Source organism: Schistocerca nitens, chromosome 1, assembly GCF_023898315.1.
Source record: "Schistocerca nitens isolate TAMUIC-IGC-003100 chromosome 1, iqSchNite1.1, whole genome shotgun sequence".
Taxonomy (NCBI): domain Eukaryota; kingdom Metazoa; phylum Arthropoda; class Insecta; order Orthoptera; family Acrididae; genus Schistocerca; species Schistocerca nitens.
In genome coordinates, this window is record NC_064614.1 from 806090787 (window position 1) to 806116230 (window position 25444).

At 40.6% G+C, this 25444-nt stretch overlaps 2 protein-coding genes across 6 annotated transcripts in view; one reads left to right on the top strand and one right to left on the bottom strand.

The window, feature by feature from the left end:
* Positions 1-726, bottom strand: part of LOC126262529 (josephin-1) — a 40083-nt gene extending 39357 nt beyond the window's left edge. For 2 of the 5 annotated variants that reach the window (XM_049959205.1, XM_049959223.1), the window contains exon 1: positions 374-726. In XM_049959205.1, the coding sequence (XP_049815162.1) occupies positions 374-388 (15 nt within the window). In that variant the 5' untranslated portion in view covers positions 389-726. Of the gene's footprint in view, positions 1-248 lie in introns of all 5 variants that reach the window. The other 3 variants (XM_049959214.1, XM_049959231.1, XM_049959239.1) reach the window with 3 other exon arrangements.
* The window catches only part of LOC126262519 (syntenin-1-like), a 47230-nt gene continuing 22510 nt past the window's right edge, over positions 725-25444 (top strand). Inside the window, exons 1-5 of the mRNA XM_049959193.1 lie at positions 725-901; positions 18292-18352; positions 18660-18860; positions 18960-19073; positions 20802-21037. Coding sequence (XP_049815150.1) covers positions 18302-18352; positions 18660-18860; positions 18960-19073; positions 20802-21037 — 602 coding nt within the window. The 5' untranslated portion in view covers positions 725-901; positions 18292-18301. The remainder of the gene's footprint in view (positions 902-18291; positions 18353-18659; positions 18861-18959; positions 19074-20801; positions 21038-25444) is intronic.

The window sequence follows — 25444 nt, forward strand, 5'->3', positions numbered from 1 at the left end:
CAGTCACATTATACTCATAATTTACAGGTAGTAGTTTCACGTATCACGTAAGATTTGTTTGGACGTGACAAGCAATTGTCCCGTGGCAACTACTGATATGAGTTTACTGTGGCGAAAAACGTGACACTATGTAATTGCAAAACTTTATGAAAGTAGTGGCTGCTCTAGAACTCGTAAACACTTCCTTGCACCCCCAACAGGTAAAACGAAGTAAACAAATCAATCAGTTAAAACAAGAGACCACTAACTTCAATTCCAAAGCAGGCACTTCTACAGGAAAAATCGAGGAATGGATCTCCCTGCGTAGAGCGTCAACAGACAAACATGTTAATAACTTACAAGATGAATTACAACACTCTCAGAGGCGACTTACTTTAACTACCTCCATAACTTCGGTTTTTCAACATTGTCGCCAACACCTAAACCACTCGTTATATGAGTAGTGCGGAAATGTATCGTAGTAATCATAATGCTCTGTAATTATTAAACCAGCTAACACGACAGAGTGAAGAACTCTCCATAAATATGTAAATTGCCAAATTGCGCATGGCAGAATATCTGTATGAGAGTTCAGCGAACAGTTCACGATTGGTCACAGAGTATTAATAAAACTCTGCATGTTTCTATTTAGCCCATCACTTAAATTACGCGTGAATATTATGTTGTACAAGCAGCTATGTATTTCTCAGTATAAATTCTTGCTCTTTTTGTGATTCATAGTACATCCTTCCTTGTTATCATATGACGGTGCGTCACGCGTTTGGAGCTACTTCCTGCTGTTGGCAGCAAACAGCGAATATTGTGTTGAGTGCTGCTGAATAGCTGTCAAGAGCTCAACGAAGTTAAGCTTTAAGTAAACTGTCGTGGAAAGTACATTCTTACATCTCTAATTACGATTAAGGTAAGTTATGCTTATGAGTATTCATCCTTTATTGTTATTCAAGATCAGAAAAAGTTGTCGTTGTTCGTTACTTATCACTTTGTTGTTAATTGCACTCGCCTATAGAATACAATTTCTGAATTGACATCAGAGATTTGTGTTTATTTCTCGATAATGCAGGGAATAGCGAAAGTCGCGGTGTCACCACTCTTTCTTTGAATCTTGAGTGTAACTAGGACTTTTGTTCGTAGTAATATTAATTTATTGCGTATGTTACATAAGTGTATGGTCTACAGTTTTGGGTCATTCCAGATCAATGTACGTCAAGATTGAGTTTTATATCGTGGCTGTTGTTTACCGTTGTATCGTCTCGCCAATAAGTGCCTAGGCGTGACATGAGGAAATTAGTCTTTTAATTAGACTAATTAGCAAGAATGAGGAAGGTCATTGTCGAGTAGGAGGTACTCGAATAATTGTCGGAAAAGTCTCTTGAAATATTTGAAGTTGTTCTGGATACCAGCTTGTAGCTCCACCAGATTCTGTCGTGTTTTACGGACTTGCGATCAAGTGGTGGGACATTCCCTGGGAAATCACTACCCACTCGTATATAGAGATACAATAAGAGAGATTAGAAATGTTAATGGAAGCGATCCGGTTCAAAGTTCGCTAGAGAAAAAAAAAGCGTATCAATACATTGATCAGGCTATTATTGTTGCATTGTTGTAAAATCAGTCTCCCATTGATTGTGCGTTATGAATGTCTGTTGCTGGTTACAGACAGTTCTTATTTCTGATCTGATGTGTAGTAGTAGAGTGTACTTTTAATAGCACAGTGAAATTTGCAGAAAACTGTCACTAAGTTCAGCATCATCAGAGTAGAGCGCCTTCACACAGGAGTGCCCCATGGATCAGTTCTGGACCCCGTACCTCTTATTTGTGTTAACGACATACATCTTTGTACAGAATATTGTAAATTCGCTGTCTTTGCTCTTGACACGATGGTACATATTTATAATTCATTAGACAAACCTGAGCTGTAAGTTAATAAAGTTTTTACAGGGAAATTGTGAACATGTTTAACATAAATGCTCTTTCTGTTAAATATAGTAAAACAAGTTTGATTTAGTTTTATAGGTCTGTGACCTCTAAAGATGAAGGAAACAGGAAAAACTAGGAGCAGACATCTAGGATTGATATTTCAAAACTCCTGTGCTGAAATGTGGATAGCAATCTAAAACAGTCAAACCACATCCTGGAAAATATCAAATTAGCTTGTTGTGGTTATTTTCGTACAATTATGATGTATGAAATCATGTTTTGAAGAAATTAGCTACTGGTTAAAGAGGTGCTTTATGCACAGAAAAGAGGCATAAGAATTATGAGCAGAGTCCACTTCAAAGTCTTATGCAGAAGTCTTATTAAGGAACACAAAAGCCTTGCATTCACTGCACAATTTATATTCTTCATGATGTTTTTCACAAGGAAAAAAGGCTTATTTTAAATCAGATAGTGCACCTCATAATCACAATATTAGGAGAAAGGATTATACACTATGGGAATACAGACATGGGTATGGCACAGGATGAGGTCAGTTTCAGTGGATGTAAGAGTATTAATGCCCTTTCACCTCAAATTATTTAGTGGATGATGAGCTCTTTAGGGCCATTTTACACTAGTGTACAGTTCCGTGAGCCACAATGTCTGTAGTATAAACACATGGATACATTCCCAGATCCTTATTTGTGTACATGTTACTTTCTTAAGTGTAAACACATTTAAATACTTATATTTTTGTGTAATAGAACCTAGCTTGTAGTTATCCTAGTATAAAATAGTTTTACTATTTGCGTAATACCATACAATATAACCACAACAAACTTGTAAAACTGACATGTTCCACATTCTATGATATGTTCATAATATGGATCTTCAGAACATGAAATAAATAAAAGAAAACAAAACACTATGCATGGAAGCAGAACCACTTGCTGTCTGGTAGGTGTCATTGATCAGGCATTCTCCTATCCCTAAGACTTATTTCAGAGTACCCTAACTAAGAATGGAGCTAAATATGTCACTGTCCACAGTTGCATCGTCAATACACTAAATACAAAACAATTAGCAATGTTAAGTTTGTCATATTTGATTAGTTGTAAATTCTTTTGCTATGGATGGTGATGGAAAAATTGCCAGTTTATTGAAATCTCTTCCGTTTTTTAGCTTCGAGCAATCAAAATGAGTTGTTGGTGTTGTCTTTTTTGTGTTTTGGATGTTCCTTAATATTGATGCCCTACTTGGGCTGACAATTGAATTTTAAGAAAGTAGATGTAACTTATGTGTGCAATGAAATATATATTGTGCCAAATTGTTCATATATTGCACTCTCTCCTCCTGTTGGCCCTCCATGTTAATGTCTAGCTGTCCTGAGACATCTCATTACGACTATAAACAGTGTGTGTGTCATGTTGAGATGGACAGTGTTGCTAATTGGTTATAAATAGGTAACCATCATACGTAACATACTGATCGCATTTTATGAAATTTCTTACTGTTCCTATCAATCTGATGTAAGTGTAACCAAATAGGCCTACAAATAGAAAATATTTAGGCTCGTACACCAGGTAGAAACACTGCCCTTCCATGAGTACACAATCTGACAAACATTAATTTGCTCTGTGAAAGGAACATCTAAATGAATGAGATTAAGGCACTGTATCATTTAAGCCATCTTAGAGCTGCATTTCATTGAAGAGGAGGGGTTTGGCACTTGTTAATTCCTTACAAGCTAATGCTATAGGCAGTGCAGCATTTTTTCATGAATAGCTCCGAGGGAGGAAATTTGCACCGGATCATTTGATCAGAAAAGGATATGAGCTGCTGAATAATGTTAAAGTTGGGTGATTGTGCTGTCCACATCACATATTTCAATTCTCACAATTATTTTTAAAATGCTCCCTGAGGAAACTTAGAAAGTCTGGATTGGAACTTTGCCATTTTGGAAATTAGATTCCATTTTATGATTAATATCTGTAGCATTGGAGTTACACAGTTACTTACATGTTCATTCAATCTCTGAGCACAATGCAATCTTGAGTTTAGTAGAATGAACAGTGGATCATCACAACAGAAAAGCCATGTCATCAAAGAGCAACATACATGTTTAATGTTAGAAAGGAGGCTTCATGTTTTATATGTGTTAGCATTAAAATCATAGCTAACACTTGGTTCAAGAATCATGAAAGAAGGTTGTATACATGGAAGAAGCCTGGAGATACTGACAGGTTTCAGATAGAATCTAATGGTAAGACAGAGATTTAGGAACCAGGGGAAGATCAGTTTGGATTCCATAGAAATGTTGGGACACGTGAGGCGATACTGACCCTACGACTTATCTTAGAAGCTAGATTAAGGAAAGGCAAACCTACATTTCTAGCATTTGCAGACTTAGATAAAGCTTTTGACATTTCCAGGGGCAGATGTGGATTCGGACCACAATCTATTGGTTATGACTTGTAGATTAAAACTGAAGAAACTGCAAAAAAGTGGGAATTTAAGGAGATGGGACCTGGATAAACTGACTAAACCAGAGGTTGTACAGAGTTTCAGGGAGAGCATAAGGGAACAATTGACAGGAATGGGGGAAAGAAATACAGTAGAAGATGAATGGGTAGCTTTGAGGGATGAAGTAGTGAAGGCAGCAGAGGATCAAGTAGGTAAAATGACGAGGGCTAGTAGAAATCCTTGGGTGACAGAAGAAATACTGAATTTAATTGATGAAAGGAGAAAATATAAAAATGCTGTAAATGAAGCAGGCAAAAAGGAATACAAACATCTTAAAAATGAGATCGACAGGAAGTGCAAAATGGCTAATCAGGCATGGCTAGAGGACAAATGTAAGGATGTAGAGGCTTATCTCAGTAGGGGTAAGATAGATACAGCCTACAGGAAAATTAAAGAGACCTTCAGAGAAAAGAGAACCACATGTATGAATATCAAAAGCTCAGATGGAAACCCAGTTCTAAGCAAAGAAGGGAAAGCAGAAAGGTGGAAGTAGTATATAGAGGGTCTATACAAGGGCGATGTACTTGAGGACAATATTATGGAAATGGAAGAGGATGAAGATGAAATGGGAGATATAATACTGCGTGAAGAGTTTGACAGAGCACTGAAAGGCCTGAGTCGAAACAAGGCCCCGGGAGTAGACCACATTCCATTAGAACTACTGACAGCCTTGGGAGAGGCAGTCCTGACGAAACTCTACCATCTGGTGAGCAAGATGTATGGGACAGGCCAAATACCCTTAGACTTCAAGAAGAATATAATAATTCCAATCCCAAAGAAAGCTGGTGTTGACAAATGTGAAAATTACCGAACTATCAGTTTAATAAGTCACGACTGCAAAATACTAACGTGGATTCTTTACAGACGAATGGAAAAACTAGTAGAAGCCGACCTCGGGGAAGATCAGTTTGGATTCCATAGAAATGTTGGGACACGTGAGGCGATACTGACCCTACGACTTATCTTAGAACCTAGATTAAGGAAAGGCAAACCTACATTTCTAGCATTTGCAGACTTAGATAAAGCTTTTGACAATGTTGACTGGAATACGCTCTTTCAAATTCTGAAGGTGGCAGGGGTAAAATACAGGGAGCGAAAGGTTATTTACAATTTATACAGAAACCAGATGGCAGTTATAAGTGTCGAGGGACATGAAAGGGAGGCAGTGGTTGGGAAGGGAGTGAGACAGCGTTGTAGTCTCTCCCCGATGTTATTCAATCTGTATATTGAGCAAGCAGTGAAGGAAACAAAAGAAAAATTCGGAGTAGGTATTAAAATCAATGGAGAAGAAATAAAAACTTTGAGATTCGCCGATGACATTGTAATTCTGTCAGAGACAGCAAAGGACTTGGAAGAGCAGTTGAATGGAATGGATAGTGTCTTGAAAGGAGGGTATAAGGTGAACATCAACAAAAGCAAAACGAGGATAATGGAATGTAGTCGAATTAAATCGGGTGATGCTCAGGGAATTAGATTAGGAAATGAGACACTTAAAGTAGTAAAGGAATTTTGCTATTTGGGGAGAAAAATAACTGATGATGGTCGAAGTCGAGAGGATATAAAATGTAGACTGGCAATGGCAAGGAAAGCGTTTGTGAAGAAGAGAAATTTGTTAACATCGAGTATAGATTTAAGTGTCAGGAAGTCATTTCTGAAAGTATTTGTATGGAGTGTAGCCATGTATGGAAGTAAAACATGGACGATAAATAGTTTGGACAAGAAGAGAATAGAAGCTTTTGAAATGTGGTGCTACAGAAGAATGCTGAAGATTAGATGGGTAGATCACATAACTAATGAGGAGGTATTGAACAGAATTGGGGAGAAGAGGAGTTTGTGGCACAACTTTACCAGAAGACGGGATCGGTTGGTAGGACATGTTCTGAGGCATCAAGGGATCGCCAATTTAGTACTGGAGGGCAGCGTGGAGCGTAAAAATTGTAGAGGGAGACCAAGAGATGAATACACTAAGCAGATTCAGAAGGATGTAGGTTGCAGTAGGTACTGGGAGATGAAGCAGCTTGCACAGGATAGAGTAGCATGGAGAGTTGCATCAAACCAGTCTCAGGACTGAAGACCACAGCAACAACAGCAGCGTTAAAATAAATTTGCTCCAACTAATTGTGTTCTAACCATCTAAATTTCATCAAAGTCAATGATATGAATATAATATGTGGATGTGTGGTTGGATATGGGTGTGTGTGCGAGTGTATACCTGTCCTTTTTTCCCCCTAAGGTAAGTCTTTCCGCTCCTGGGATTGGAATGACTCCTTACCCTCTCCCTTAAAACCCACATCCTTTCATCTTTCCCTCTCCTTCCCTCTTTCCTGATGAAGCAACCGTAGGTTGCGAAAGCTACAATTTTGTGTGTATGATTGTGTTTGTTTGTGTGTCTATCGACCTGCCAGCGCTTTCGTATGGTAAGTCACATCATCTTTGTTTTTACATATATTTCATCGAAGTCAGGTAGATGAACATCACATAATATGTCTGACCTGTTTTGTATACGCGTATGTACTTCACTCTATACCATTCTGTAGACCCCTTCCTTCACTATATGGACAGTTTTAACACAGGAATAACTAATGTTAATTCATCGCAAAAATGCTCCAATATATGGGTGTTCCCTTCCTTTCTGTGAGTTTAAAATTAAGTGAAATGGTGCAGTACATAAGGCACTGGATTTACATTCTACAAAAAATGGAAGGAAGAAAGAGAGAAATAACAGTATTAATCATTAGAAATAATTGTTTTTAACATCCCATCAATGAGGATCATCAGAGACAGAGCACAAGTTCGGATTGGACACAGTAGGAAAGGAAATTGCCATATTTCACTGAAAGGAATCTACCAGAGTCTTAACAAATGACACCATGGGAAACCTAAATCTGGAAGAGAATTTGAACCCTCTTTCTCAAAAAAACCACAGAGCCACCTTGCTTCCCAACTCCAGAAGAGTTGAGTCAGGTTTAGTTTTTTCATAGATTCCAAAAGTTTAATATTCATTATGCTTGACACAAACAAAACACTGTCTCACACAAATCAAATATTCTCCACCAACACTCAACAGGTCACAACTCTTTTACCAGCCACCATGCTGCTTGTTTCTGTCAAAGCCACCTCATTCTACACAAGCATCCCCAATACCGGTGGCCTTGCCACCACTGGACACTATATTTCCCAACTCTTCACTCACACCATACCTGTAACAACCTTCCTGATCACCATGACTAACTATGTCCTCACCCACAATTACTTCTCCTTTCAAGACATCACCTACAACCAAATGTGCAGCACAGCTGGGGGCACCTGCATGGCATCATCCTTTCCAACCTTTTTCTGGGCCATCTAGAGTAACCCTATGTAGCCTCCCAGAATCCCAAACACCTCACCAAGTTCAGATTCATTGATGGCATTTTTATTGCAGCATTATAAAATACCTATCTTGCATATTACTCCTCTTATGCATTCACACTTTTTTGCCAATGCATCTACAGTTTTTTTTAAAACTGTATGACAAACTTTTTACCAAAGTGTCTGACAAACATTTTTACCAAAATGTCTGAGACTGTCATTTTCTACCAGGTCCTCTTAATTTGCAGAAATTGTCCTGGCAATTTTTATCCTTACCCAAAATCAGGTCCAGTTGAATGGAATGGATGTTCATTTCTAGTAATGTTGTACTGACTGACTTAATTTCTAGCCATTAATTGCCAGTGTGTAAGGAGAGATGTCATAGAGCAAATGTCTCAGAGAATTAGGAGAAGTGATGAATATACTTTAGAAAATCTTAATTCCTGGTTCCATCAAAATGGACTAAAACTGAATGTAACTAGGTAATGCAATTTGAAATTAAATCATCAGAATACAGAGTCGTAAAAGTAAATTTCAAAGCTCAGGAAATGTCAAGATCTTAAGTCTAAACTTGACAAAAATTTAAATTTGAAGTTACATTTAGACTGCTTAGAAAGTAAATTAAATAGCATAGCATTTGTAAAGTAAATTTTATCAGATGCCACAAACATGGACACCAGAAAAATAATTTATCTGACCTGTTACTTTGAATTGGATTTTTGCTACAATCTTCTGGAGGAATTCACAAATGTTGTGAGGCTCCTAGAATTGCAAAGAAAATAGTTACAAACATGTGCATTGCCAACAGGTATTTTGTTGTTAAAAAAGTCTTGGTTCACCAAAGAGATTACTTGCAGAAGTGCCCGTGTTGCATTGCATGCCGGTATTGGAAATACCTATGCAGGGTTAAATCTGACTTTGGCACAGAAAGGGGTAAATTATGCTGCCACAAAAGTCTTTGGTCACCTACCAAACAGCATCAAAAGCCTGACAGATAGCCAACCAACATTTAAAAATAAATTAAAAGAATTTCTAGATGACAACTCCTTCTACTCATTGGCTGAATTTTTAGATATAAATTAAGGGAGGGGAAAAAAACCAACTTAAACATTAGTGTCATGCAATATTTTGTGTAATGTAATATCTTGTGCAGACATCTTTTATTAACCTGACACGTTCCACATCATTACGAAGTGTCGTATTCATGATCTATGGAACAAGTATTAATCTAATCTAATCTACTTGTGTTATAAAAAGTGGTAGCAGAATTTGCTGAATCACAAGTCAGTGTTATGAAAAGGGAGATTTTTGCTACTCATCATTTAGTGGAGATGTTGAGTCACTGACAGACACTGTAAAAAGAATGCTAAATTTTCTGTTGTGCCTGTCTGCGACTCAGCGTTTCTGCTATATGGTGAGTAGCAGTCTCTCATTTTCATAATATTGCTATTATTCTGTAAAGGATTTTCCATAGTTTGAATCATAAGTCAGTTGTTGGTAGCCAGTTAGAATGCTCATTCATAATTTTCTGTGGATAGTAAATAAAGTTTACTGGTACTTTGTTCTATTAGGTTAGAATTTAACCACTTCATTGGAATTTTCGGTAAAATCTGAAATAAGACATACAAGTAGGTTACTGCAATGGTGATCATACATCTCGGGCTACGCTACACATCAGTCTATTACAGCAGCCATATTTTCATGTTGAGATTCTATGACTTTTGTCAGCTTACTAGCAAATTGTCACATTCTAACCTAGCCTAGATCTCGAGCTATGCTTCCGGTCAGTCTGTCAGTACATCCAGCTTCCTTCCATTCACATTCGCTGGCTTCCCTAACTTACAGCGAGACTGTCACATACCAACCTAACCTAGGACTTGGGCTTTGCTACAAGTCAGTCTGTCAAAACAACTAGATTTTTTTCTCATTTGTGTTAAAAACAAGTGTAATCAATTTGCATCGTATCCTGAAAGAGATCACTGGCTACCAAATACTATCATTGAATTGGCTATAACCAAAGTCAGAATTGCCACCATCAATACACAACACACGGTCTATGAACAACGAAAGTTTATTTTTATTTATCAGTAGTAAGTATTGTACAGCTGTATCACAGTAATGTGTATAAAATAGTATAACATTTTTGTATTTCTCTCAAAATTTTCTACTGTAAATCTCGACATGTCCCGTATATAACAAATCAAATGATTTCAAAATTGTACCAAATGAAATGAATAAATTGCATATCAGTCAGTTGTTTTGTGTCCAATTTTAGGGATATGTTTATTCATGAGACTCTGCTTTGGCTTCAAACCCGAGATTGTGTTTGAACAGACAAGGATTGTGACTCTCACTTCAAACTGCTGTGACCTTGTAATTAGGGGAGCTGTTGAAATTAAACTGTGTGACAGCAGTGTTGAGGCAATGATAAGTCTGTCATTTAAGTGCTTGTAACGTTTTTCATTGTTCTGTTTCCACAAGTTTTTATCAATATACAAATTATGAGATGATGATGATGATGATGATGATGATGATGTCATTAATACAGTCAAGTAGTCACACTTTGTTCAGTAGATGCTAATTAACATTAGATGTTCACTGTATACTTGACTAAGTTGCACGGTACTCCCCAGAAACAGCACACCTTCTGTGATACTGATGCCAACATATGCATCTACATTTATACTCTTCAAACCACCATAAGGTACATGGCCAACCCAATAAATTCACTAGGCCTATTTATTTACATTAGTGATCACCACCGCCGCCACGTTTATGTTAATCCTGGGAACTTTGTTATTATAGTGCACAGATCTGTACATATTCTGTTTCCTTTATTGTGAAGTAATAATAATATTCCTTGTTGTTTCGTTTGTGTGTTCAGTACTCATCACTTTCCAGCATGGTAGAATCATTTGTTGTTTTAGGTGATAGCCCAGTCTTAGATATTGTTATGATGATTTTCCTATTTTATGTTTCAAAATAGGGCGTAGAAGTTAGAATTTTTCAATCCACGATTAGTGTGCATTCTTTTATTTAATATTAAGCAGCTAGCTTGTGCAGTATACCTGTAACAATGCTTCTAATTGGCTAGCATGTTTTGTTCATGAAAGTCTAAGAATTTATCTATGGAATCAGCCCTCAGAAATTTTACAAACTCTTCTTTTAATGTTGAGGCTTTAACTCCGTAGAATAGAGTAGACAGGTAAAAGTCTAGATCGTGGCCAGTGGCATACTTACATGTTTCATGCAGCATTATTGCCAGCACTAGCCATGAGGTATAAAGGGAAGGAGCCTATGCCGCCATTGTGAAAGCAGCGGACAGACAATGTTTCAAAGGAATACTGTCATGTCCCCATGTCAATATATCACAATCTCAGAAATCTTAACACATTCAGAAAACATAAGCAAAGAAGAGTATTTTGACAACCAAGATTATTAATGTAATTTTGAGCTGTGCTGTAGGGTCCCATCCTACCCACGACCTCATTGTGACCTATTCGGAGGAAGCACATGTGACTAAAACTGTTGTAATGCAACCTGACCCAAGCCATGGGTTAAGCTACAGATCAGTATATCACCACAACCAGGTACTCACGACCAGGCTGTCATATTCCAACCTAACCACAACCTAGTAATTCATGATGCACTCAGAAAAAAATCAAATATTTGTAACAATGCAGATTATGAATATAATTTTTGATCATTTCACATGCGCTGCTTTTAAGTCCCAAGGCTATCACACATTCGTAATTGATGTCATATTCAGAAAAGGTCAAATATTTGTGACAACGGTGAAAAAGAGAATGGTGTCTCTTTCAGGCTGGATATCCATTGCTTCTTTCCTCACTTCTCATTGGCTACATGAATATATCATACTAGTGGCTACGCAAAACTGATGCGTTGTGACCTATGAGCAGTAGAGAAACACCACTATGACTGCTGCTGGCTTGGGTCTAGACTTCAGCCAAGTAGACCATACATGTGCTCTCTCTCTCTCTCTCTCTCTCTCTCTCTCTCTCTCTCTCTCTCTCTCTCTCTCTCTCTCTCTCTCTCTGTGTGCGGGCGGGCGTAGGCGTGGGCGTCGGCGTGTGCGTGCGTGTGTCAATTCGACACACTTCAGTTTCACCATTTCTCTGCCTTCCAAATGAATTGAGTGCAACAGTACACCAATGGATAACATCTTACTAAACGAAACTTACTAGGGGTGACCCAAGGAAGGGATTCTCCAAACTAACAAAAGGAAACTAACAGTCATAACAACACTTTGGTTCATTGCCAGTAAGACATCAAACAAAATGATGTACCTACTAATATCAGGCATATAAACATTTAAAAAGTGGACAATGGATAGCAAATACGAATTATTGTTTTGGCACAGGTGTGTGGACTCAATTAAACTACATTACATATACAGCCAGTGACTGCGAAAAGGCTAGCGATTTGCAGAAGTATCCCTGGAAAAGCAAGAATGAACACCAATTCTTTTGCTAAAGTGCTTGATGGGTGCAACTAGCTGGCTGTGAATGTAAAATTTGGGCATTGAAACTCTGATGAAAATTAAGTAGCTTTGCTTCCCACTCGCCTTGGTGGCCGCATTGACAGCTGCAGTAATAGCAGCTGGAATTTCTTAGTCCAGCTTGGCCTCTGTACTTTGCTCTAAGTTGGAGACACCTGTCTCTGCAGATATCTTCTAAGGCTGCTTAAAGTGAAGGGCATTGTCGACGGCGTGCCTGAAGCAAGTCTATTCTTCGATATCTCTGCCACAAGTGTCTCCTTCAATGTCCCTGCAACAAATTTTCTCTGACATTCCTCTATGACACTTAGCTGGTTCTACCAGCATCAGAATCTCACTGGGTAACTGCAACAGACATTGCACATTCTGATTAATAATAATTTTTATACACAATTTCATACTCTTGGAGATTTTGTCAGGGTTAAACGATAATGATGTGGCATGGGAAAGAAGGCAGAAAATATGTCCCACAGCATTACAGATTTCAAGCCATGACCAATCAAAAGCCTTGCGTGTAGGCATGCATTGGACATCTTGCTTTCTGCCAAAATAGTTATTGTGAGCGAGTCGCACTTACCCGGATTTTTCCTGCACAGCAGCTTCCACAGTCTGGAGTCTCACTCAAAATGTAACTCTGATCTGAATTTGCTTTTATCCTTAGTTAGGATTCACATACCGTACTTTCTTTCACTCCTGGCAATGATTTGTTCAGATGCCCAATGGGCTTGCTACTCTTTGGCGGGTTTGTGCTTGGCTACAACGGGACCCCAGACTGTGTAACAGCTTTTCCCTTCCATGCTGCTTGTCTGTCCTCTTGCTATTCTTTTTCCCCTTCCTTGGGGAACATGTCTGGGGTGTTTTTGGGAGTGTTTCAGCATTGTCTGTCACTGACATAACAACAGTCTCACCACTGTTTTTTGTTCCCTTTTCCTTTCTTTGTTTCCCTTCTCCTCTCTTTCCTCCACTTTGGCATTTGAGGTTCCTTTTTTCTTCTTCTCCCTTCCTGTGCACTCTTGAAGGCCGGCCCACACGTCTGACACGTAACAGATGACTGGGTAACGCATAATTCCCAGCCCCGGGTCAACAGGTAGTGTTCGCACGTATCTCCTGGTACAGGCCAGGCCCAGGGAGGGGTGATTGCCTTAGCTACAACCTTCCCAAATTGCCAATCGGTCCCTCTGTCAGGTGTTCAGGAGGTGTGACCCGAGGTGTGAACAATCACCTAAGGTGGGTGTGCCCCCTTGTGAAGAGAGCCTCCCAGTTGGACAGAGCGTGCCATCAGAGAGACTGGCAATTATGGGGATTTTCTTGCAATGAGCCAATCATCTTCACAATCAGCGTCTACGAAACATAAACAGAATGAGGCCAACAATTCAAAGACACTTCCAGCTGCACCATCCTTACTTCTGGTGTCACGTGCTGAAGACAGTCAGTCCTTCGCCACAGTAAATCCATTTCTTATTCAGAAAGGTGTTGATGCAGTTGCCGGCCCTGTGAAATCCTGCTCTCATGTATGGAATGGCACTTTGCTTTTGGAGACTACTTCTGATTCTCAAGCACAACAACTGCTTGCCACCTTGCTTCTCCATGGCAATCCTGTTCGTATCTGGGGCCATAGAACTCTGAATTCTTCCCATGGTGTTATTTACATTACGCTGCTCAACGGTCTGACTGGGGCCGAAATCCAGTCTTACCTCTCTGATCAGAGTGTCATTGCCATCCATCGGATGATGAGAAAGGTAGATCCCTCCTTAGTGCCCACCCGCACTCTTTTTCTTACCTTTGATACAGTGGTGCTTCCGTCCAAGATGAAAGCAGGCTATGAAATTATCACAGTCCGACATACATTCTGAACCCAATGTGCTGCTACCAGTGTCATCGATTCAACCACAGTAGAATCTCTTGTTGACACCCAGCCAAATGTGTAACCTCTGGTAGGGATGCACACGAGGGCAATTGTTCGCTGCCTCCTCCCCGCTGTATCAACTGCAATGGCGGCCACGCCGCCTCCTCTCGGGATTGTCCCGTGTATCTTGATGAGTGGGCTGTCGAGGAGATCTGGGTAAAGGAAAAAGTGCTTTACCCAGTCGCTCACAAGTTATTGGCTGGTCGCAAACCCTGCCGGAAAGGACAGAAGGAGTGCTCCCATGAAGACTTCATATGTCCCTTCAGCCAAAAACCACCTGAAGTCTTCCTCTAACAGGAAAGGCTCAAAGACGGTGTTGCCACGTAATACCTTGGTCTGGCCAGCCTCTGTGTTGCTGGTGCGCACCTCCAACCGTTTTTCTGCATTGGACTCCACAGACCGACAGCACAAGCAAGCCGATGCTTCTGTGGACCCCATGAAGCAGGATCCTCCTGCTTCTGTGCCCTTTAGCAGCTGCTGAGGTGACACCCCTTCATCTCTTCCTGATCATGACTCTCCTCCAATGGACCGTTCATGGCCTTCAATCCCACAAAGAGGATTTATGGTTGCTTTTAGCATCGCAGTGTTCTCTTGTACTCTGCCTTGAGCAAACAAAATTGCCACCTCACGACTGCTTTGAGCTTTCACATTTCTTCCCAGTTCATTTTGACCTTCCCCTTGAGGTCAGCATTCCATCTTATGGGGTCATCATGCTGCTGATACGGGATGACGTTCATAGTCAACCCATCTCCCAGACTACCCATCTTCAAGCTGTTGCAGTTCCCCATTTTCTTCCTCACCTGACTTCTTCCCTCTGTACCATTTGTGTCCTTCCGTCATTTGATGTTACCAGGGCAGACTTCCTTCATCTTATTGGGCAGCTACTTCCCCCCATTTCTGCTACTCGGTGACTTAAATGCGCATCATCCCCTTTGGGGTTCTCCCAGAACCTATCAGAGAGGTGCCTTCTTGGCTGATATTCTTAATTAACTCAACCTCTTCTGCCTTAACACTGGAGCACCCATATTCCTTTCTGACTCTTCACACACCTATTCCCATTTGGATCTATCCTTCTGCACTGCCAAGTTTGCCCATTGGGTCTGTTCTTTCTGACACATACTCGAACGACCATTTCCCATGTGCTATCCATTTGCTGACTCCTACCCCACCTGCATGCACACCCAAATCGCAGCTTACTAAGGCTGACTGGCGGCTTTACTCCCTCTTGACAACCTTCAAAGAACAGGATTTCCCCAGTTATGACGACCATGTGGAATACCTCACAAATGTTATCCTTATGCTGCAGAACATTCCATTCCTCGCACTTTGTCTTTATACCACACTTTGTCCCAGTTCCTTGGTAGACTGAGGCATGCCGTGATGCAGTTCGCGCACGGAGGCATGCTCTTTGCAGTTTTAACCATCATCCTATGACAGCAAATTGCATTCATTGTAAACAGATGCATGCGAAATGTCGTCATGTTCTTTGGGAAAGCAAAAAAGCTTGCTGGATTTCATTCACCAGTCCTTTTAACAGTTCCTCCCCTTCCTCTGTCGTGTGGACCAACTTCTGACAGCTGTCTGGGACCAAGACCCATTCGCCAATTTCCGGCCTGAAAGTAGCAGGTGATATTACCGTGGATGCTATTGCTATCTCCAACACTTTGGGCCACTAATTTGTGGAAAGTTCGAGCTCTTCCCACTATCACCCTGCCTTCCTCCATCAGAAGCGAGTGGAGGAGGCTCGGGTGATACCCTTTTCTCAGAATCGTGAGTGCTACAATGGCACCTTTACTATGAGGAAGCTAGATCATCCTAATCTTCCGCCCCAGGGCCAGACGCCATCAACATTCAGATGTTGCAGCACCTCTCTCTTGTGGGCAAGCACTTTCTGCTTATACAACCGCATCTGGGCAGAGGGCACATTTCCCGGATGTTGGTGTGAAGCCACCGTCATGCCCATACCTAAGCCCGGTAAGTACAAAAACCTTCCTTCTAGCTACCACCCCATCTCTCTCACCAGTTGCATTTGTGAGGTAATGGAACCTATGATTCGTGCCCAGCTGGTATGGTGGCTCGAGTCTTGCAATTTACTAACGACTACATAGTGTGGATTTCGAGTGCAGTGTTCTGCAGTTGACCATCTCATTACTTTGTCCATCTGTGCCATGAATGGTTTTCTATGGAAATCCCAGACTGTGGCTGTGTTTTTCAATTTGGAAAAGACCTACGACACCTTACATGGGACTTACACGTGGGGCTTCCATGGCCGCCTGCCCTTTCTCCTTCAGGAAATTTTAAAAGACACGAGCTTTCAATATGTGTATGGGTCCTGCCTTGTCGGACACCTTTATCCAGGATAACTATGTGCCTCAGGGTTCCATCCTGAGCGTCATCCTCTTTGCTATCGCCATTAACCCTATAATGGCCTGTCTCCTGCTGGGCATCTCCGGCTTCCTTTTTGTTGACGATTTTGCCATTTATTGCTGTTCTCCATGGACATGTCTCACTGAGCGGCATCTTCAGCGATGCCTTGATCGTCTTTACTCCTGCAGCATCAACAGTGGCATTCGTTTTTCCACTGCCAAATCCGTCTCTATGAATTTCTGGTGGCGCAAATGGTTCCTACGAGCATCTTTACATCTTGGGCCTGTTGCCCTTCCATTTGTTAAAACTATGAAGTTCCTGGGGCTCATGCTCAATAGGAAATTCTCTTGGTCCTCCCATGTGTCTTAACTGGCAGCCCACTGTACGCGGAAGTACCTTTTTGTACACTGATGGCTCTTGGACTGACCATGGTGTCTGGTGTGCCTTCGTCATTGGCACCCATGTCTTTAGATATTGGCTTCTGTCTCAGTGCTCAGTATTTACAGCCGAGCTCTTTGCCCTGTATCAGGCCACGGAGTACATTTGGCAACACAAACTTTTCAATTGTGTCCTCTGCTCAGACTCTCTCAGCACCCTTCAAATTCTATGTGCGCTGCACACTGTCCATCGCTTAGTGCAATGGGTCCAGGAAAACTGTCACTTGCTTACTCTTGGTGGAGCCACTGTGCCAGGAAACAAGGCTGCAGCCCTCGTACCTCAGCCCACTAGTTTATATATTCCCTCCAATGATCTCTGTGTTGCCGTCTGTCAGGAGGTGGTATCCCATTGGCATCACCATTGGTCCTCCCTTCAAGGGAAAGAGTTCAGGATTATTAAGCCTCTCCCAGCATCTAGGACAACTTCCTCTTGACCCTCCTGCCGGGAAGAAGTCATTTTAACTGGGTTGCGTATTGGGCACTGCCTTTTTAGCCATCTACGTTTGATAAGTGGCACTCCCCCACCACTTTGTACACATTGTGCCCAAGTTTTAACTGGCCGCCACTTCCTGATGGAATGTCCTTTTTTTACTGTTTATTGGCATCTTACCCATCATCTTTGCCTCTCCCGCTTGGGTTTGCCGGCTGAATTACCGGCCGTTTTAGCAAATGAAGCGCGGGCTGTTGACCACATTTTACTTTAACCGTCAAAGCAATATGGCAAAGGTGAAGGCGATTTAATTTTTGGTTTTGGACCTCTGTTTCTGTATGGTGCCTTTAGTAACCCTTTCTCCATATCCCTGTTTTTAGCTGTCTTCTCTTATGTCAATTGGGGTTGATGTTTAGTAATTTTTTTAACTCCTCTCTGTTTTTGTGTTCTATAGCTTTGACGTGGGCGCGTATGACACCAGTTGTTTTTGTGCCCTAAAACAAAACAAACAAACAATGATGTGTTAGTGTGAGGAATGCTACAATGCATTGTATTACAGAGTGCATGTTTAACTGTAGGTTCCCTTACGACTGCATTGAGAAATCAGTTCAGAATTTCAAGGAAGGCAAAGGCATACTGCCTACAATAGGTCTTTGCCTTGTAAAGCACAGTGGCATTCAAACCAACCTTCAGAGTGAGGACAGCTTTATCTTTTTTATGTCAGTATAAGGGTTCATTAGACCAGTGTAGTATGTGATGCCCATGATGTCTGACGGATATTTTTGCATTTTGTGAAACTAGTTCTATGATATAAGATTAATCAACATGACTCTCACTTTTCCAGGGTGCCCAAAATGTCTTTGTATCCATCACTTGAGGATATGAAAGTCGATCAGATGGCAAGGGTGAGTGACAGTGAAAATATGTTAATATTAGCAGTTTAGCTAGTACATACTTGTACAGATAGAAGTGTTAAATGTATTTTTGTTGCCGGCCGAAGTGGCCGTGCGGTTAAAGGCGCTGCAGTCTGGAACCGCAAGACCGCTACGGTCGCAGGTTCGAATCCTGCCTCGGGCATGGATGTTTGTGATGTCCTTAGGTTAGTTAGGTTTAACTAGTTCTAAGTTCTAGGGGACTAATGACCTCAGAAGTTGAGTCCCATAGTGCTCAGAGCCATTTTTTTGTATTTTTGCATCAAACGGCTTGTTTCAGGCCCAGTATCAAGCCGTAACAGAATACGCTCCACCGCCACCAGCTACCACTATGCCCTTGCCATACAGTGTGTCCCCATCTGCACCTGCTTCTTTCGGCACCACACTGTATCCAACATTAAATGAATTCATGGGATTGGAATTGTCACAAGAAGTAATTGCACAAAATATGCCTGAATATGCTGTTGCTGTACCTCCACCGGTAATTAAAATTTATCTTGTTGTGTTGACTGTAACACATGATATGTGACCACCCGGAATATTATGTGCTTATTCACCCCCCCCCCCTTTTTTTTTTAAGAGAGAAGTAGCTGTTCCATCTGCAACAGGAGGTCCTCTTTCTGGTATGATTGCGCCACTATCAGGTCAGTCGTTGGGTTTAAAAAGAGCACAGGTCACCCATGGAGTTAGGGAGGTATGTAACAACAATTTTTATCTTTTCTGATTGTAATATGTATGCTTGTGTACAACATGAGGCACACAATGTATAAATGATTGTTTTCTTCTTCAGTTGCCTTAAATCATTAACAGCTTTTTGAAGATTCTTGTCCCATATTGGATTGTCATTTAAATTTTGGATTGTAATTATTTGAGCTGCTAGTAAAGGATAGCATGTGAAGAAAAGAGAACTTTTATTGTGATTGTAATATGTTGGTGTCACTGAATCAGAGGAAGTGGTAATTATTCTGTTATTGCATTTATTTTAAGCTCCAGAACACACAGTTGTTGAACATTACCTCAGACCAACATATTGTCCTCAAATATATGTGTAAATGTTTGATATTGTCTGACTAATTTCGAGTTTAAATGGGAAACTGAACACATGAACAATCAAACAGAACTGTCCACCTCGAGGACACCTAGAATATGTTTGCTGAGTATGCTTTACATCTTGCATCAAGAAACTTGAGTGTCTGCTATACTTTGTAGTCCAATTTGGATTCTGCCACCAAGCACTGGTTAGTTTCCCTAAACACCAGAGACAGAATCTTGCTCTCTAACATATCCTCCTGTCTTGATACTCTCCTTAACTAAACCTTCATTAAACAATCCCCCTGGCAGAATTTCGTTATTTATTCAATTATTTATTTATTTTTGCATTCATTCTGTCGCTTCTCTCATCTTGGAACTAAAGCTAGCACAGTGCTTATTAGTGTTCCCTACTACCTCACTCTGGCATCTTACCCATCATCTTAGCCTTTCCTTGTTGTTCCCCAAAACCTAGAATCTGAGTGAATTCCCCTATAACACCCTCAACACCCAACCAAAACTTCTTTTTCCCCTGAAGAATGAACGTAATAGATTCCAAAAACTGGGATGGGTATTTCATACTTGGTTTCTGTTGATAGTACATATTAGAAATGATGCTTTCTGAAGGTGATTAGTGCCAGGCAGTCTATGTTCTTGTAATTTTTAATTGTATTTTAATAATTTTTTTCTGTTATTACGTGCAGCTATAAGCGGCATTGATTATATTTCAAGAATATAAAACTTCATTTTCTCAAACCAGACATAAAGCTTTGTTTTTCAGACTTTCAAGTTTAAGATGAATGTAGTTCTGTCCATTGTACACTGTATTAAAACATACAATGAGTGTCACCAGACACTATTAATTGCATCCTTTTAATATGAGACCTTTAAGTAAGATTCCTACTCACCAGATAGTGGAGATGCTGAGTCGCAGAAAGGCACAACAAAAATACTGCCAGAATGTTAGCTTTCGGCCAACAAGGCCTTTGTCAAAAATAGACTGCCCCCCACCCGCTCCCTCTCTCTCTCTCTCTCTCTCTCTCTCTCTCCCACACACACACACTCACTCACTCACTCACTCACTCACTCACTCACTTCGCTCACACATGACCACAGTCTCTGGCTGTGTGTGTGTGTGTCTATTTTTGACAAAGGCGTACTTGGCCGAAAGCTAATGTTCCAACAGTCTTTTTGTTCTGCCTTTCTGCAACTCAGCATCTCCACAATATGGTGAGTAGGAACTATTCTTTTCATTGTTACATTCCATCCTGGATTTTCCATTGTTTGATTAAATAGGATTCCAAAATGTAAAGTGCAATACTCAATCTCATTGTGTCTAGCTTTAATTTTATTTTGTGCAGCAGATTCTAGATTTTCTTTTTCTATCCTACAGCTTACATTGTGCAAGGATTCAGCAGGAAAAGTGGGAGTCCGTGTTAAGGCAATTGATAAAGGAGTTTTTGTGTGCCTAGTAACGAAAGGCTCTCCTGCAGCACTTGCTGGACTTAGATTTGGTGATCAGATTTTGCAGATAAATGGTACAATTGTTGCAGGATTTTCAATGGATCAAGTCCATGATCTGTTCCGCAAAAGCCCAGTTAATGGCATATCTGTTGTTGTAAGAGATAGGTAAGTGAGTAATGCGTTATTTTACAAAAAGTCTTCTTCTTTAATGTATACTGTCTTTTGACATGTATCAGCAGGACTGTCTCCACTTTAGTGTGTTCTGAGCATCTCCATTAATCCTTTTCCATTTTCATGTTGTGCAGCATTACAACTCATCTTCTTCTGCTCCTCTCTCTCCTGTACAAACTTATCCTCTTGCTGACAATTTCTTCCCAGTCTAGATTTCCTCAGTCTAATAATTTTCAATGGTTTTTGTTTCTCTCTTATTATTAGAAGTCCTTAATTTGTCATTGTCACTCCATTCAAGTTTTAGAATTTTTTGTGTAAGACCACATATCAAAACCATTCACATTTTTTCCTTTTTATTTTTTAGTTTGCTGCTATAGAATACTACACTCCAAGCAAAACATGGGATGGAATTTATCCCTTAATTCCCTCAGAATTCTGTTTGCTGCCGGCTGTTCTACACTTGTCCTCATTCCACACTCCTTTTTTCCCATTTTTATGATACTCTCCATCATAAATTGTATTTCTTGCTTTTAGCCAATATTGCTTGACCATCTGCATGCTTAATTATCTTTATCCTTCCACCTTTTACTGTCATGCCTCTGTCAATCCTATTTGCACACTATTTCTTACGGTTTCCTTTCCTTGTGATAAGTGTACAGAACTGTTGCACTTACAGCCACATTTGTACTATTTCTTTGCAATTCACAATTAAGTGTCTAGCAGAGGGTCCATTGCACAACCTGAAAGCTATTTCTCTACCATTCCCCTCTCGAATGGTGTGCGGGAAAAACAAACACTTAAATTTTTGCCTGTGTGCTCTGATTTCTCTTATTTTGTTATGATTATTATTTCTGTGTATGTAGGTGGCTGCCAACAAAATATTTTCGCATTTGGAGGAGAAAGTTGAAAATTGAAATTTCATGAGAAGACCATACCACAATGAAAAATGCCAATGTTTTAATGATTTACACCCCAATTCAAGTATAATATCTCTGGCACTCTCTCCCCTATTTTGCAATACAAAAAATGAGCTGCCCTTCTCAGAACTTTTTTGACTTGCCCTGTCAATCCTATCTGATGCGGATGCCGCCCCATGCAAGAGTATTCCATAAGAGATTGGATAATAGGGTGTATATGACCCGGGACAACTGGGAGATACAGGAAAGACCTGGGAATTTTTTCACCCGGGAGAAACGTGGTAATTTTTTAGAATTCTGGGAATTTTTCATTGTTTTAGTTTTAATTTAATTTTTTATAAATTTGACTGGTAAGAATCAATACTCTAACAATTTCTATTTCTGTATCCCGCTACTGCAGAATAATACTGCAGCAACAAAAGATGAACGAGAGAATAAAACTTAATTTGCAAAGTAAGTGCGCCACATAAATACACACAGAGCTCATACAAGCATCCGCCAACAGCAAAATGTGTGAAAGGCTTTAGGAAAACTATGCAATGCTCCTTAACAACAAATTACCTCCAATGAGTGTGATGTCACACAAGTGTTTACATTAGATTCATTTGAGCAGTTACAAGTGATTCATTTCAGCCGTTACGAGCGGGCTCATGCCCATGTGCAGTTGAGTCGCGTATGAGTAGTACCTTCTCCCGCCTGTGGCTACAGAAATGTCTCTGTTGGCTGTGTAAGCAGCAAACCAGGTATCTGAACTGGGTGGCAATTTCGTGGCGGGGAGGGGGGGGGGCGGAGCAAATTCATATACTTGAGGAAAAAAATAGTGCCTAGCATCTAGTGCATGTTGGTCTTTCGATTATTTAGATGGTTTCGAAATGCATCCCTATTGGTTTTTAAACACATTCCAAGTTGATTTCTGAATGAATTATAAATTGATATTGGAATGCGAGCATAGTGTACGTGATGTCTCTGCCAGGGAAATGCATCTAGAAACAAACTTTCCTGCAGACAAAAGGGGACGGGGCTATACAAGCGGAGCGGAATAAAGCCGAATGGGTGAATGCCAACTGCTGTTTGTTTATGTGATTATTGGGTATACGAATGATCAGTGTTGTTATAATTAATATTTAAGTCCATAGATTCAGACTACCAGAGTGTAAATAAATGACTAACAGGAATAACGGGTAAGAAAGATCATGTATTATCTTCCCGGTGTATGGAAGAAAATGAAATTTTGACAGAAAATTTTTGACCAGATCGCTATCTAGAAAGGGCAAGTTGTACAGTCCCTGGCTAGCAGCCACTTAAGTTCTATTCTGGGAGTAGCACGGAAAACGCGTAGTATGAACACATAATAACTTACAACTGGAGAATAATTGCTGGATAACTAAATCGGTGATTCTGTCAGGTTGGTTGGTTTGTGGGATTGAAGGGAGCAGACTGCGACAGTCATCAGTCCCATTCTGTCAGAGTTAGTAGAGTTAACGAGAGAATGAGTTTTGTCAGTGATAGGAATAGTTACATAATTAGTGATGAGAAGATGGTTTGTTAGAACAAGGAAGGAGAAGAAACGGGGACATCACACAAATTATGGAAGAATATGACGATTCCACATTTATACAAAAATTTCATACTACTACTTTTCAATCTCATGCTTGAGAAACTGGAGCATATGAATGAAATGTGAAACTATTTCCTAACATAAACCTTTTTGCTTGTAATAGGCCAAATAGGCATTTCATATTGGTACTTCGCGAATTAAATTCTGTCGTATTATAAAAATGACCATTATTACCAAAACATTCTCACTTATTTGGTGTGGGTTACAATTGCTGCAATATTAGAAAGGCCTATTTTCTTTTATCTAGTAGACAGTGACAAAATAGACATAATCAAATTGAGAAACCACACCGGTCTTGGGTACTATTTGTATTAACAGCTTTTACAGTATTAGACAACGACATTTCGATTTTTCATGTAGCAAAACGTTAGATGAATTTTGATGAGGTAATAGATTCTTTCGCAGCATGGAAAGCACGCCATGTAAAGCTATAGCAAGATCAGATAGAAAAAATGCTAGGAGCTAAGGACTGAATAAATGTGTTGCTTATCTCTTGTCTCTACTGGTTTTATGTATCAATACGAGAGAAGGAAAGTTGCTACTCACCATATAGCGGGGATGCTGAGTCGCAGTAAGCAAAATAAAAAGATTCACACAATCATAGCTTTCGGCCATTAAGGCCTTTGTCAGCAGTACACACACACACACACACACACACACACGTCTGCAGTCTCAGAGAGCTGCAACTACACTGCGAGCAGCAGCACCAGTGCATATTTAGAGGACTGCTCGTCACTGCAGGTGTGATGACCACAGGTGTCTAGGCTGTATGGAAGGGTCATCTTGGATGGAACGGGTGTCAGCTGTCAGCAACTCCCAAATTCAACCATGCAGGACTAGTTAAAGACCTTCTCTCCTTCTCCCGGTCCCTACGGTGGAAACACTTTTTCGCCACCAATCCTACCAATCAGACTCAACCAAAGACCAATATTGAACCTTGCCTAAATCAGTTCACCCCTCCATCCAACCATGAATCCACCCCCATTGCCTCCAAACCACCCCCTGTTAACTTTCCAGAATTTCTTATTCTTGAACCTTACCTCACCATGATTCCCCAAATCCCTCAACATGCATACTAACTTTACATCCCCAGAAAAAAACGCAGTCCACCATCTAAAAACTGATCCCGATCTTATAATCCTACCTACAGACAAAGGCTCCACCACCGTTGTTTGGAACAGCAAGGATTACGTGGCAGAAGGACTCCGTCAGCTGTCAGAAACTTCCACCTACAAACCATGCCACAGTCATCCCATTCCAGCAATCCAGCAGGATCTCCAGTCACTACTCAAATCCTTAGGCCCGTCCCAGAACCTCTCCCCAGAGTCCATCTCTCTACTTACCCCTACCACTCCCCTCACTCCCACCTTCTACTTGCTTTCTAAAGTCCATAAACCCAACCACCCAGGACACCCCATTGTGGCTGGTTACTGTGCCCCCACTGAGAGAATCTCTGTTCTTGTAGACCAACACCTTCGACCTATTACCCGGAACCTATCCTTCTATATAAAAGATACCAACCATTTCCTCGACTGACTCTCCACAGTTCCTTTCCCTTTAGCGCACGGTGCCCTGCTCGTCACTATTGATGCCACCTCCCTGTACACTAACATTCCTAATGCCCATGGCCTTGCTGCTATCGAACTCTACCTTTCCAGACGCCCTATGGATTCCAGACCAACAACCTCCTTCCTAGTCCCCATGACCAACTATATCCTCACCCACAATTACTTCTCCTTTGAAGGCATTACCTACAAACAAATCCTTGGTACAGCTGTGGGCACCTGCATGGCACCATCCAATGCTAACCTATTCATGGGCCATCTAGAGGAATCCTTCCTAAAAACCCAGGATCCTAAACCCCTC